This window comes from Rhamphochromis longiceps, linkage group LG10, assembly GCF_057381845.1.
Source record: "Rhamphochromis longiceps isolate RC_006_pf linkage group LG10, R_longiceps_female_GT1.1, whole genome shotgun sequence".
Lineage (NCBI taxonomy): Eukaryota > Metazoa > Chordata > Actinopteri > Cichliformes > Cichlidae > Rhamphochromis > Rhamphochromis longiceps.
The window spans coordinates 10,527,206-10,543,275 of record NC_140566.1 but is presented as its reverse complement, the minus strand read 5'-3'; the positions used below and the strand labels follow the sequence as shown (position 1 = coordinate 10,543,275).

The 16,070-nt window shown below is 38.9% G+C and overlaps 1 protein-coding gene across 1 annotated transcript; it reads left to right on the top strand.

The window, feature by feature from the left end:
• The first annotated feature begins 2,305 nt into the window (after window positions 1-2,305).
• On the top strand, window positions 2,306-16,070 carry vezf1a (vascular endothelial zinc finger 1a). Its single transcript, XM_085420131.1, has 5 exons — window positions 2,306-2,410; window positions 7,934-8,685; window positions 12,466-12,535; window positions 12,642-12,804; window positions 13,330-16,070. Exons 1-5 carry the CDS (start codon window positions 2,378-2,380, stop codon window positions 13,695-13,697), a joined length of 1,386 nt encoding a protein of 461 aa, XP_085276257.1. The 5' UTR covers window positions 2,306-2,377; the 3' UTR covers window positions 13,698-16,070.

Here is a 16,070-nt window from a genome sequence, read left to right as displayed (position 1 = left end):
CATATGTTAGAACTCAATTTGCAAGATCAATTGCATAAAATGTTTCACCTCATTTGCATCATTTCTTCCTTCTCCCAGCAGTTTCAATATACACATACATAATGAACTCCAGATAATCCCATATGTTTTGCTTGTTAAAGCTCATTACACATAGGAAGCTGCAATTCTGAGGAGAGAACCACAATCTAAAATGTATTACCTTAATAGTTTACTCACACTGATCCATTCATTTTAGAAAAAATCATTTTAGACATTTACAACATGCCAAACTTGATTTCCTTTCCATTTTTTTTATTACTCTTACTATTTTGATGAAAATATGCATTTACATTTTGGCAAATTCTGGTTTGTCTGAATTTATCCATGGAGTGCCCCCGTGTCTCAAATGAGATGCCCAGTACTTGGCTTCTGATAGTAGTGCTCCTGGCCTGGGGCACGTACCTCTACTGCGAGTTGGACTGACAGTCAACATAAAGTTTTGTTTTCAGCTGAAGTTCATTGTTGGACACTTTTTCTTCATTGGAGCTGGATTAGGGAGATATGAATACCTCCAACTAAAACATTGATTGGACTGTATGAGATTCAAAACTTTCAATATACAGTTGGAAAAAACTGAGAATAGATTACAATGGGGCTCCTTCATTGAACAGTCATTCAGTGATAAGCAGAGTTTAAAGAATGCACTAGAAGGAGTGTGTACAATACTGATTCATGCACAGATCTGTATCCACGTTAACCTTAAGAACAAGCCATTCTCTGGAAGACATTATTACTTTGCTCTTCCATCCATCCATCCATCCACCTTCCACTGCCCAATTCAGCATCACGAGGGTTTTAGAGTCTGTCCCTGTGATCATAGGGTGAGAGACAGGGCACACCCTGAACACGTTGCCAATTTTTTGTAATACATTTCTTCCAAAATCTCAAAATGAAAAGTGAAAAATCCCCACAGTGTCCAGTTATTATTTTCCCAATGTTCATTAGAAAGGTTTTAAGAATGAACTACAATACTTTTTGAACTTTTGAACATTACCAGTCAGTCTGAATATTATTTAACTTGTATTAACAATGAAATTATAAATCTAACAGGGAACATGGAATTGTTGAAGTAGTAAGACCTCCTGTTGCTTATTAAGGTTTTGTAGCATCACCTACTGGTCTTGCAGAGTCTCTGTACCTTTTTTTTAGTAATGTATGGTTTACGATATATTTTTCACCTATACTGTCTGTCTCTATCTATGAGGACTTCTTGGTCAGCTTCAGTGGAGAATGTTAATGAATTATTCATTTCCAAAGAAAAATGTCATATCAACTTTTTCTTATCACCTGACTAAGATTAAGGAATGAAACCTATCTGACTCACACCACCAGGATAATACAAGGAAACTATGACTCATTCCCTGTCAGTTACCACTGAGTCCCTAACATATTACCATTCCTTATACAGTTGGATGGTGAATGACAATTGACATTTGGATGACAGTTAAGGATTGCACTGCATTGTGCGCGTGCGTGTGTATGTGTGTGTGTGAATTGTAAATAAAGGATGAAAGCCCTTTTTTTAGAAAGTGACAATTTTCATTTTCCAAGAGCTTATATAAAAATGTTGTTTTTGTTTAATGTACAAGTTATCTCACGCAAAAAAAAACCCAGCATCTACAGGACTTTATCTATTCAGAAGCATATCTGAGGCTTGCATCATTACCTCGAGGTTGTGGTAAATACTAATAGCCAAATTCTGCAGGTAATGATGAAAGATGGAACTAGAATCACTTTTAACCCAAGTGTACATGACGTAAAAAGTAAATTTAGGATATTATGGCTCTGCCTTTTCATTCATCCCTATTACATGAATGAAAATAAACTCGCACTCAAATTACTTCTCTAAAATGAACCACTTGGCACAGTGGGAAAGACGACCGCCCAACTATTTGTAATGCAGAACAACACGCTAGCATCTTTTTTTTTCCCTTTTAAAAAGGACGAAACGTTACTGAAACGCAATCATTTCCCAGCCACATGCGACAATCTAATATAACAAATTCCCCTCACAGCATCAGCAAAAACCATCCAGGGGGGTGTTTTAAAAATCCAACGCCACCAGATTACTATCGTAATAACACGGGAACAATTCATACAATCTCTTGTGAATTTGAATTCAACATACATCGTAAGTTGCTATTCTTGTTAGTGATTAATTCATATTTCACGAGTTATGCGTACGAATTCATTTCAAAATACGAAATTTAATGAACCCCGCCAAATCCTGCGCAAAGTGGTTCAGCCCTTGAGGTCACCGGAAGTTGTTTAGCTGCCATGTTTGGTTGCTTTGTTGTAGGCTTCTACTAGGTTTCCTACAGAATTAGTAAGTGTGGAAATGGAGCCGAGCTGGAGTACGTTTCTTTTTCAAGTAAGTTGTCTCTTTTGGAGGGAAACCGGAATAGTCGGTAAAACAACCGTAGAATTGCAAACGGCTTCATATCTTAGTGGTAAATCCAGTTTTTAAACGATTAATGTCAAGAACAAGTAACCAAGCAAAACAATGGTATATGAATCCAGGCTTCCAGCTGTGAGGCTTGGGAATGACGCTAGAACAAAAAATCTAATCTCTCCAAGCATTGTTTGAAAAGCGGCATGTTTTCTTACCCCGACGATATTTGGGTATTTGCGTTTAATACTTCGACAGCGTTTGTGATTCCTTGTTTTTTTAAGTTTGTTTGCCTAGCCGGAGCCAAACATGCGGGATCACTTGGAGTGAAGCAGGAGACGCCACTGCACCGTTACAATCGAGACAGACCTGTTTTTTCCCCCCTTTGACTGAAGGCTTTGATCAGGCGCCGTGGGATAATGAGATGTAACGCTGCGACATGTTTCAGTGTAGCGTGGATAACAGAACACGCATTGTAGATTTGGCAAATCTCTGGTTAAGTGTACACAGAGGTTTTTAGCTGCTGAGATTTACTAACGGCGGTTCTCAAGTCCGCGGTGAACTTTCCGCCTGCTCCAGCCGGTTCGACACTAACTAGCCAAGTAGCTAACGATGTTCGGGCTACCTTAATTACACTCGCTTGCTAATTTAGCTTAATGTGGGCGAGGCTGCCATAATGAGCTTGCAAAACTAACGTTACAAGACTTGACGACCAGCGCTGTGCAGATTCTCTGCTTATTAACTAAGCTATTTATTCTGGTGACCGTGGTGGAAAGGAATTCAAACTATGCACACAACATCAGCTAACACTAGCAGCGAAGAGGCGCATTTGAAATTAGCAACGGCGTTACGAAATGAATAAATGCGTGCTGGGAAGGAAAGCGAGTGCTGCGGTTTAGAGTGATATCTGTCACGGTTTAGTGAATTTCAATATGTGCTAAGAATGAAGGCTATTGTTCACTCGTATTTGTGAGCTTCTCAATCGCATGGCCTTACCTAGGCTACAAGAAATGAGCTCGGAACATGGAGCAAATGAGTTTTGTAAGGATAAAGATTTCATGTTTTACAGTTGAGTCCGTTTTTGTGTAACCCCAATGCAATATAAATATATATATTTTTAGTTTCCATTCCCAATACGCACCATTTTTCCAGGTTTACCACTATTCTGCGGTCTCTTGTGTATTTCCAGTGCTTAAAATTAATTTTTACCTTTGACTCAACACTTTAGTGGGTGTTGCAAAGTTCTCCTCGTGGGAGGAACTTCCCAGTAACTTCAGGATCATTCCCAAAAATTACTTTTCAGTAAACCCTTCAAATCTGCATATGTAATGTTCACAACTTTATTTTATTCCAGGCTTTAATGATCAGATGAAGGTCTAGAGTTTAACCTGCTGCAGTAGTTGGTGCTGCACCCTTTGTCTAATAGTAATATATTTTGTGTAATAAATAAATAAATAAATAAATATGTCAATGACAACGGGGGAAAAAACAGGATATGTGAATAGAAGTGCACAATTTATAGTTTTCATGCTAAAGAGCCACTTCTCTTTTTAAAAGTCTTCTAAAGTGTGGAAAAAAACTGATCATTAATGCTCTGATTAAGCTTTCACTGCTTGGTGTAAGGACATCAATGGCTGCAAAGAATCTGAATAGCTCACTTTGGCAAATAGTTTAAAGAAATCCATCTTAAGTTGTGTTCATTTCACTGCTTTTTGGACACTTTGTTTTTTTCCTGAGTTTCTGATAATTTGCTCTGCTGTCGGAGTGGTCGTTCATTCACATCTTTGTGTACTATTTCTTCATAATTGAAAAGGCAGACAGACAATGTCATTTGTCATGCAGTATCTGGCGTCTAGCCAGAGGCCCTGCCTGTATTATGTACCTCACACTGTTACTGTGTCAGTTTCATGTAAATCAGTGTGCCTTTAAATTCAGGCTCCTGGAACACTTTGAAGCATTTTTTTTAAACTTCATTGTTTTTCAACACATTATAGTTTGTTTTTTGTAAACAAGAAGTTTACATGAAAATTGGTGATATTTTCTGAAAAGCTTTGTCAGGTGTTTTAAATGACCAGTGTTGTTGCGTAAACCAGCTTAAATATTACCTGCTGCATATCCTCCTGTCAGGTAAATGCACAATGTGGGGAAAACATGTTCAAAAGAGGGGAGGGGGGGGGGGGGGCAGTGTTTGTGAGGCTACATTCAGGAAAATTGGTGAATCATGTTGTTTTCAGCACTCTGAACATGGATGTGTGAAGTGTTACACTAATAACCCTTTTAGGTAAGTGAGAAAAGTTATAACGCAATCCATGTGTGCACGAAAATCAGTTTTGGCTTTCTCCAGAAACTGCAATAGCCACTCAGAAACCCACAGTGAAAACGAATGCTTTATGGTAAGTGGAAATTGTGTAAAAGATTCTTTGTTTCTGTTTTGCCCTATTTTACCAAAACATTCAGATGGCAAATCTCAGTAACTAAATGAAGCTCATCAGATGAATAGACTGTACTGAAAATATTAAATTTTTCAGTACTCACATTGACTTGAAATAATACCCAACTTACATGACACTGAAAGAGTGTGCATAAGCATGGTGTTAGTGAGGGATGTTATCAAGTATCACTAACTCCAAGTCTTTGTTCTGCTTAAAACTGGACCTTCATAACAAACAACCCCTTTTGAAATTGCACAATCACTGTTTATATAAAACATGTTTTGGATGCTCTTGCTAGAGCTTTAGACTTGGTAGTAACTATTATGTATTCTATTTTTTTATTTTTTTCTCTCTCCTCCAACGTGCACAGTATTTTGCTTGTCGCTGCCCCCCCCCCCCCCCCCCTTGTTATTATGTTACGTATATTACTTCTTTTTTTCTTTTTCTTTTTTAACAAAGGTAAATATGTTACATATATTACTTATTATTACCTTTGTTTAAAAAAGAAAGGAAAATATTGAGGCTTGTTGGTGCCGTCGAGAATCAGTTCCATGTGTTTTTCTGCTCATATGGAAGGTTCATGTTTTTACGGTACAATATAATTCTGGTCATTTTGACTGAAATGAAAAGCACAGGTCTATAAAATGGGTTACATCAGAAATGCAGGGTATATCTGCTTGGCTATTTTTGTAGATGTTTAAGCGTTTCATAGTTTTTTGGGTACATTTTTATGGTGTTTTTTTTAAATGTATCTATTTATTTTGACATGTGATTTGTCTCAATGTCACAGCGATTGCTCATTGTAATACAGCACACCTATTAGCTATAGGGGTGTTAAATGCCACCCATTCTGGATGTTTAGAAGACTAGCCTCTGTTGAATGTCCTTAAAGGTTTGTTCACTCTTAGTAGAACTCAAATATCTGTACGAAAAAATACGCCTTAACCAAATGAATCCCTGAAGTACAACTTTTTGGGATCATTAAAAAAAAAAATTAGGGGATTGACAACATTTCAGAAGTTTGCCCACTAAGCAAACTAGACGGCAGCCAAAAAAATTCAGAACTTGAAAGAAGGACCTAGAAAAAAACTCCTCAAAAATTAGATGTACTCGAAAAACAAATTATGTAATTAGAAGTTTTGTTTCTTTCTCTGCCCCTCTTTTCATCCCTGTCATCAGTTTTTGCCTGTGATGGAAAAATTGAGATTTCGGCAAGCAGCTGTAGAGTGTGGCACAAAAGACTAAAGAAAGACGGCGCATAATCTAACTCAGACCGTGAGCGCAATTCAAGCCTACAGTGGCCCATGGAGCCATCAGGACACTCCCTCCATTTTGATGTTATTTATGAGGGAGCAGCCCCAGTTGTCAGAGCGCATTTGTGTCAAAATGGTCAGAGCTGCATGAAGGCACAGCAGCTTACAGGCCCTGCACCTCTGCATAGAGGGCCAGGCTGTCTACACTGGCTACGTCTGCTGTTCACAAGCTTCACAAAGGGGGGTTCACTGCTAGTACCCCACCTCCCCCCTCCAACCCAAACATAAAGCTCTCCCCACCCCTGTTGTGCCAGCGGACGGGTTAGCATTGGCATGATGATGACTAATCCTGGAAGGTGGCAAGTGTAAGCAGGTGCTCAGACAAATGGATGGGTGGCATTCTCCTCGAGTTCCCAGGTCCCATTGCATATGTAGGAATGACGGCTAGTTTCGCTGAGTAGTGTGTGGATAAACAATGTCCCCGTCCCATGAATAGATGAGCCAAATCAATGAAGATGAGCATACAAAGATCCCCTGCTGAGGCCCGAGTGCATCACTGCTCAGATTTGTGTCTTTCACAATAGGCTAGATGACATAAGGAGGACATTGTGAGGTTCATTTTTCTTTTCTGTCCCGTCTTCTCTTTTGCAACTTTTTTCTTGGCTAGCCTTCTTCGATGGATGATTGAACCTCAAAGAGAAAGGTCAAGTATTTCAGCTTGCTTTTCTCGCTGGTGGTTGACAACATCGACAGAGTAGTCCTGAGTGTGTCCAGTCGCTGAAAAAACGGTGTTAACTGTGTTTCTTTTCTTTTTTTCATATTTGGATATATGAAAAAGAATGAATTGTTATGAGAAGTGTGATAGATTTTTTTTTTTTTTAACTGAACTAATTGAATTAAACTCCATTGATATTTATTGTGATGTCATTTTTTTTGTTTATTTATTTATTTTTTAAAGAAAATAAGGCAGCCGGATTTCATACAGCTTCCACTATCTCCATTCTGCCCCAAGTACGCCCAAACAGTCATGGATGATTTTAGCTGGTCACAGCAATGGTACAAAACTCAAATTGTGTCTGATCCATTTAGTCAGGAAATTTGATTACTTAATGAGTGAAACCCCAGCTTAGCATCTTGTTGCTATTGGTAATTACAACCAGCCATTTCATCCCATTTGTGCTGCGGCAGTAGCTGGCATTGGTTTGTACTTGCAGATCCCCAGGGGGGGTGCAAAAAAATCTCAAAGCAGTTATTCCCGATGTAAAGTTTTATTTAGTCTGTTGCCCTTTATTTTCCTGTCGTTTAACTCCTTTACTTACACAATAGAGCAGAAGTATGGTTATCCCAAATCAGCTGGGTACCTGAGATGATGGCCTGCTCTTTAGGAGCCTTCTTGGTAGTTAAACTGCGCTCTGCTACGGCTCTTATTTGGTATGCCTGTTTTGCAGTCACATGATGAATGTGAGCACCGTCACGATGGTATCCTTTTTCATCCAGCACAGCTTTGTATTCTGTAACAGATTACTAACACATAGTGTGTTTATTGAGTTGTCAGTTTCCAGTGAAGGAACACCTGGCTTCAACGCTTTTTGTTTCTTGGTCATTAAGTTTGTTTTTTGTTTTGTTTTTTTCTTTAGATTATGGCGACTTTATTTTTCTCTCGCAGTTGTTATCATTATTATTATTATTATTATTATTATTATTATTATTATTATTAAATCTTTAGTATTATCTTTAGTACCTTGTTACTTTTGTTTTATAAGTAGAAGTATAGTATTTGTCTTCATTTAACCAAAAACCCTCTGTGTTTGATTCATCAGCAGGCCAATGAAGCCCTCCACCACCAGCACCAGGTGGCCCAGAACAGCCTGCTACCACTTCTCAATGCAGGAGCTGAGCAAGTTGACCAGAAGCCTATCCTGCCTATCCAAATAGACCAGAAGCCACCTGCCAATGCTGCTGAGCTTCTCAAAGACAATGTCGCCAGCGGAGGTGGTCAGCGGCTTCCAGTGCCTGTGATAAAGAAAGAACACAAAGGCAAAACCCCTTTTGTCTGCGGCTACTGTAACAAGGCCTTTCGCGACAGTTACCACCTGCGACGTCATGAGTCCAGCCACACCGGTATCAAGATGGTTTCACGTCCAAAGAAGACAGCCCAAACAGCCCCCACCATGGTCCCCATGATCGGCACCATGCCACGAGAAAACAACGGCAACTCTTCCTACATCTCCACAGTAGCTGGCATCCTCTCCACAGCAACAACCTCTGTTTCCTCAGGCACAAGTATCATGACATCACCTGCAATGGGCAATGTGCCGCAGCAAAATGTCCCGAAGAAACCTGCCAAACCTGTCAAGAAGAACCATGGATGTGAGATGTGCGGCAAAGCCTTTCGCGACGTATACCACCTGAATCGTCACAAGCTGTCCCATTCAGATGAGAAGCCTTTTGAGTGTCCCATCTGCCAGCAACGCTTTAAAAGGAAGGACCGCATGACCTACCATGTTCGCTCTCACGATGGGGGTGTCCACAAGCCCTACGTATGTTCTGTGTGTGGAAAAGGCTTTTCCAGGTAAGGATCAGGTTTTTGTCCTTTGATCTGTAAGGAAACTAGTACAACAGTCATCAATAGTTCAACTCCACTAGATTGACTGATAATGCTGCTGTCAGTTTTTCCCTTCAGTTACTCACCTGTCTGTATTTGTTAATTCTACACCTAAATTGTTCAGTATGTCTCTAGTTAAAAATGAATTTTCCACATTGAGCATCTCCAATGTGAATTTGTTTTTCCAATATCCTGCCAAACAGGTCTGTCATAGGGATTCAGACTGACACAGGAATTCCATAGGGAGATAAGATTACTGTTTTAAATTACAATCATTTAGTTCATGAGGTGCTGGATGAAGTTTTAGTCTCTGTTAGATAATGGCATAACATTCTTTATTATACAGTACCACCATGCAGATAATAGATGGTCTAAATGTCATTTTGAGATAAAAACCCCAAACAAAAAATAATTTGCACTGATAAGAAGAACAAGAAGTCCTAAAAACATGTTATGGCCACCGAGGTCTCGAAGATGTTTGAAACAACCTTACCTTGTTGTGGCAGCTGGTTTCCCACAAGCATCCATTTTGTCAGGCTTCAAGCTTACTTGCAGATAAAACCACAGTAGCTTGGACCCATTAGCTTACAATAATCAACTACTGGCAGCTGCAAGAGCATTTCTGCTGTGATGAAAGTGTGTGAGATAACAACAAGAAGTGTTTGTTGGTTCAAAACCAAAGTGAAGTCTTGCCTTTTCATATGGAAAATGTCCATATGAAGATGTGAAGAATGCCAACTTAGTAGTTTGCTGCTTGGGTTTTTTTGGTTGATTGTTTTTTTTACTACAGCTGGTCTCCTAAAGCAGGAGCTGTCAGTTTATTGACAACTTTAGACGAAGAACAGCCCTCAAATATGGAGCAAGAAATGAAGTGCTTTAGGTTTTATTTACTGGAGTTCTCCAGCTAAGCTAATCGGCCTGTCCACAAACCTGACAAAGTGTTCTCCAGGGTAACTGGGAATCCCTCCTTGTTGTTGCACTAGCCACTAGTTTGTTTGGGATGAGTTTACTTAGGTTGTCTGTGGAATTGTGAAACTGAGTGCACTAAGAAGCTAGTAGCACTCCTCGTGTGTACATGTGATCAGTCCTTCAAGGGGTTTGGTAGGCAGTGAGAATGTCAGCCACACTGATAATACAGAGTGGCACAAGAAAATAGTAAACTGATGAAAAAATGGCGCTGTTTTTACAACCCTTCTGTTCTATTCCTGTGCTTTTAATCAACAACTAACAAGGCTACTATAAACAGGAAATGTGCATCTGAGAGCTAATTTATTCTTATGGGAGGGGAGACAAAAAGTAATTTCACCCTCTGGTGATTGCATTCGGGGGTCATAGGGAAAAGTCCTGACTTGTCTATGCAGAATTTCAATAAATAAATAATGATAAATACATTCTAACAACCAGTCTTTTATGAGTGTGTCCTTGGCAGTCCACAAATGGCTGCTGCAAAGGAAAAAAAATCATGCTTAATAGATTGAAGTATTAAATTTTACCATCTTTCATGCATGCAGTTAGTTTTGAATGCAAATGCTAGATTCTACATATTTCATGCTTTACCCAAGGTACACTGAACTGCTACCCAACAGCTTGTACATTTGTAAGTGAATTATTCACGTCATGGTGTTTGGAATAGTCAGCCGCACTGTGATTTGATATAGAGCAAATAATTATGTCAATCTAGTGTCCGTGTTGCTCCAACGTGGCCTTTTTTTTTTTTTTTAATGTTTATTGCTGGGGTTAGCAGTTTAAACTTGTACTTGTAATGACCCCCCACACCATTTCAACCACATGTTTAAAAAGTCGCACATGGAAGAGCACCAGTGAAGTACCAAAGGAGGGGGAGGCGTCACTTGTCACTTTGCAGTTCCCGCCAGCATGTCACAGACTCTTTCCCCTGGGAATTCACTGAACCATGCGGTAATGTTTAGGTCAACACTTTTAACATGAAGTAATGACTTTAAGAAGGTTTAATAGTGACATACATTTAAAATTTTGTTAAAAGCCAAGTGTTTGTTAAACCTGATGTGTACATAAATCAGTATTGACTTAGCAGAGAGTCGTGATAACATTAAAAACAAAAAAACAGCAAGCTGTGTGCCGCAATACACAGCTTCAACAAAAACATCAGCAGTGTACCCTGGCCAAGCGGTAACATTAGCACTGTGCTGTGTAGGGCAATCTCAGGCATGCCTCCAACTTGGTGACGTCGAGCAGCGATTCATCAGCATACTGGAAAGTGAGAATGAGGACTGAGTAACAGGGCACTGAGTCACTGCCACTCAGCCGGATCTGTAGACAGGCACTGTCTGGAGTCTGCTCTCCTCATCAGTGGGGCAAGGGGAAAAGAAAAAAATCTTTATTCCGGTTCATGGCACCCATGAGAAGATCCTACTTGACTCCTCTGATTTTATTTTTAAAAAAAGAAGAAAAAAAAGAAGGGACTCCAGCAGCATGAAACTTTCCGGTTTGGAAGCAGCTGCCAAAGCAGTAGCCCTTGCTCACTCCATTATGGCACTTCTAACATGATTCAGCTCACAGCTTCACTAGAACTGACATGCTGACAGAGGAGGATCAGTGCCACGAAGACGTTTGTGAATGTTGGCCTTTCGCTGTAAATCTCAAGCAGTTTTCCTGTGAACTTTGCAAATTATATGTATGTTTGTTTGTTTTTATAGCTAGTTTGACATAAAAACACATTATGAAGCTTTAGTTTAAGCTTGAACACTTGGAATACAGAAGGCAAGTTTCAGCAATTTCTTAATCAGTTTTCAGTGGGTTTTTTTTGTTTGTTTTTTTTATTGTGTAATAGACAAGGTATATCAGTACAGTCATGGTGTAAGTAGATATTAAGTGTTCTCAAATCCCCGCTTAAAGTTCTATAACAAAAGGAGCAATATAGATCTTCTCTATATGCTCAGTTATAATAGTTTTCCCTTAAAGGCAGTTTTTAATACCTATAAATATACACATCATATTTTGGCACAGGTACATGTTCTTATCAGAAACACAAGTCAGCACAGCCATGGATTATTGTTGTTTGTTGAACAACAGTTGTGCCATACGTGGTCTTCTTCTAATCCTCAGAGAGAGATGCAAATTCAGATTAGGACTTGTGTTAAGAAGTATCAAGAAAATTCCTGGAACTTCATATTCATTTCATTTTCATATATGTGTAATAACAAGGATGTTAGGAACTAAGCACAGCAATAATAATCAAACTGTCAGTTTATTCAAATATCATGTCAAAAATGTCCTTTCTTTTCATTGTGTGTGTGTGTTCAAAAGTAGGTCAAACACATTTACGCACGATTGATCATGGAGAATTAACTACCATTGACTGAATTTTTCGGGATTTTTTTGTGCCCATCCCCTCATTATCTAAGTAAACAGAGCACATCCGTACACTTCTGCACTTGTAATGCATGTTAGGCTTTTCACTTTATGCTTGTGCACGTCCATGATGCGCCTTTAGTAAATTATTAACACTTGTTGTATGTATTGTAACAACATATAGGTTTGGTTAAATCGCAAGCAAAATAAATGTCAAATGAATTTGGTGAAGTCTTTTAAAAGTGTTAGCAGACGTTATACCAGCCCTACAACTGGTAGCTTTTTGTTGGGTTACAGAAACCATATTATAAATAAATCTCCACACAATGAAGTACAAATTGTCTCATCTATATCTAATGGAACTCAAATGTATCGTCTTTAAATTTTAACCATGTTTTTGTTGTCATTTTTATCTAGGCCAGACCACTTGAGCTGCCATGTGAAGCATGTGCATTCCTCAGAAAGACCGTTTAAATGTCAAGTAACGGTGAGAAAAATGGCTACTTTGCAGCTTGTTTTGTTTTTTTTAAATCATTTTTAATATCGTGATTTCACTGCACTGACCTTTTACCCCATCTGCTGTGCGACACCAGGCCTGTACCTCTGCTTTCGCCACCAAAGACAGACTCCGTTCCCACATGATTAGACATGAAGGCAAAGTCACCTGTAGTATCTGCGGAAAGATGCTCAGCGCAGCCTACATCACCAGTCATCTGAAGACTCACGGGCAGACCAACTTTAACTCCTGTAACAAAGGTTCGTCACACACTGGGAGCAAATACAGCAGCACCATAGGGCCGTGCATTTAAAAACGATGGAAACCAATCCCTGCATATTGCCTTCGCATTACTGTAAGCAATAAGGGATAAAGGCAGTAATATCGTACAGGCTGTGAGTTTGCCAGAGCTTCGAGTGGAGAGCATTTTTAGAAAAATGTGGTTTTTGAAACTAGCTCAAACCATCTAAGGTGTTGTCCTAAAGTTTCATGTTCTTCTCTTTTTTTTTTTTTTTCAAGAGTGCGGACTTTAAAAAAAAAAAAAAAAAAAAAGTATTAAATGCCAGTCTCTTTATGTATTAGCAAGACTCATTTTGTTGGTCACCATACCGCTGCAGTTGTCATAAAAGCTGTCAACCTGTACATGTTGAGCACCACTGACCAGTGCTGATCCTCGCTATTGCTGTAATATTTGTGCAAAGTACAAGATAATGGTGTTTATTTTGTTTTTGTTTTTGCTAAATGCTGCAAAGCTAAGTAAAATGCTTGTTCTTGGGTTTCTCCAGACGGTAACGAAGTCTGCAATTCTGCTTCAGCCACGCCTGTGACCATCTCTGCCCCCATCACTTCAGCGATGAATCGGGGCAATGCGAACAACAACAACCCCGTCACCATCGCCGCACAAATGAACATTAGCACCAACACGGTCAACATCACATCTCCAGTCAGCCTCCAGCACCCTGTCACCATCACTGGGCCCGTCAACATCGCCTCCGTGAACATCCCGGCAACCGCGCCTATGAATATCGCCCACCCTGTCGCGATCACAACCCCGATGCCTATGAATATAGCCGGGCCGCTCAACATCGCCATGAGGCCAGTGGATAGCATGCCTTTTCTCTCCCAAGTCTTGCCTTCATCCCCACCTTGGTAAAAAATGTAAAAAAAAAAAAATTAAAATAAAAGATAAAAAGGAGGGAGCAAGGTGAACTGGCCAAGAAGAAAGGGAAAATGAAGTGAAACAAGAGACTCCTGTCCTCGCAGCTGAACCTCGGGCTCGGCTCTTTCTCACCTAGAACAGCGCTCACTTCTCCGAGCTCTGAAGTGAATATTTACACGAGCTGTGCGGCCAGTAGGAGCTCACCAAGTCCCAGCTGTGTCCCAACCGAGGTTAAGTGACTGGCATGGGACGCAGAATAAGAGTAGAATTTGAGTAGGATTTATCTTGAAATCAGGACAGCCGTAAGACTTAGTGTAGTCAGTTAGAACGATGAAACTGTGATTTGTATTATGACAAATGAGAGGATTCCTCATCCTCGAGGACTCCTTAGGAAAACACATCAGTGCTTTTTGTAAAAGGGAGATGGGAAATGAACTGAAGCAATAACTATAAATTGCTGTATTTGATGTTTTACAAGTTCTCTCCCAAAGTCTCTGGGTGTTACTTTGTATATTGGTTTTTGTTTTTTTTGTTTTTTAACTATAGCCTGCTAATCACTATTTAATGTTATAGGAAATGAGTCTAGTAAAAGGGACAGCAGCTTCCACTTGCATGGAAGAATATTTTTTCACATTGCTATAGCATTTCTTTTGTATTCTCAGATAATAGGTATGCTCTTGAGGTACACTGACTAACTTGTACAGTTGACATAGTAATGTATTTTCCACGTCAGCATTTTAATTTTTGCTTTTAGCAAGTGGATATCAAGACACTGTCCTCTTGACTATGAAATATTTCTATTTGTTTTTGTATGTATGGACACACAAAGTTCTGTTTTTATTTTCCTATTTGTAGTGTTAATTTTTTTTTGGTTTTCTTCATGAATTCAGAATGGAACGAATCTTGCACTGAAAGAATATCCTGCATACAGGTGAACAGCAGTATTATTGAAGATCAAAGTGGCGTCTCAGTGTTTTTTGCAGCAACCGCAAGCACTTGAGCACCATCTAGTGGCTGATTGTGGAAAGCCTTGCAGTGAAGCTTTTTCAGGCTGTTACCCGTCACCATGGTGGTGACTAAACGTACTGCTCAAAAAACAAATAAAAACAAAAAACCGAGGGAACACTTGAACAATTTTTAACTTCTAAAATTTCGAATCCAACCCTCAAAGTGTTGGTGATTTTGATTACACAATGGATGTCAGTAATGATTTTCAAACTGAATGTTTCATTAATCAAGGTCTGATTTTAAGTGTCACCTTATTTTTATTTTTAAAGCAGCATACTTTTGGCTGACTCTTCTGCACACTTTTACTTTTTTTCTTTCTTTCTTTTTTTTCTGTTTCATCCCCAACCATATGCTAAGGATGCTTCGCTCAGGAAACGTATAGAAAAGCCCCATTACTCATGAACGCGGTTCTTTTTATACTGATATCTACCACGTGTCATGATTCCTCTCCATGTAACTTTTTGGATTCCCTAAAAGATTTGGCATCGTGGGGTTTGACTTCAGTGAGGAAGAAGTTGTCCAAGACTTTTTGTTTTGTTTTTAATAGCCGTCCATTTAAAATGATAAATGACTGTACAATGGAATACATGCTGTTTACCTTTTTTAAATTTCCTTTAAAGTCTCAGTCTGCATAGGTACAGTATGTGGCTGGGAACTGTTTAATCAAATGCAAGTTTGTGTCCACTGAAACAACAGGCGAGACTGACAATGCATGACCCCGAACACTGTAGCTGTTGACCTTTTGTTTGTTTGTTTGTTTGTTTTTAGTGAATGCCATGGTATTTCAGCAGTGTTTCAGCTCATCTGAGTTGACAGAGTTTATACTGAAAAATGCAATATGCATGTTTGTCTTTTTTTTTTCTTTTCTTTTTTTTTCCCCAAGTTTTGTTTTAAACAAAATATTAGTCTAGCGTTTTTGTTTTTTTTATTTTTGTTATATTTACGTAGATACACTATAATAGCCTGTTTGCCAAATTTGAAACAATAATGATGTGATAAACTGAATATTTCTGGTGGAATTGAACATCTCTTTATTTTTAAGGAAAATGGTTAATTGGAAATTCCAGGACACTTGTGAAAGCAGTTGAATGTATATCTTTGTACAAAACTATTTTAGTTCCAAGGATAAGGTAGTTACAATAGATGTGAAAGATAACCTTTTTTATAAATTTTTTGTATTAGAACATTAACATTGATAATTTTGTATATATGAGACACTAGGCTTTCTGACTAGCAGAAAGGTCAAACATTCCTACATTTTTTTTTTAAATGTACGTTTGTCAGATTATTACATAAACATGCGCAATGTTATGTGCCTTTTATTTGGGTTGTCTAAATAAAAGAAAACTATCAAATGTG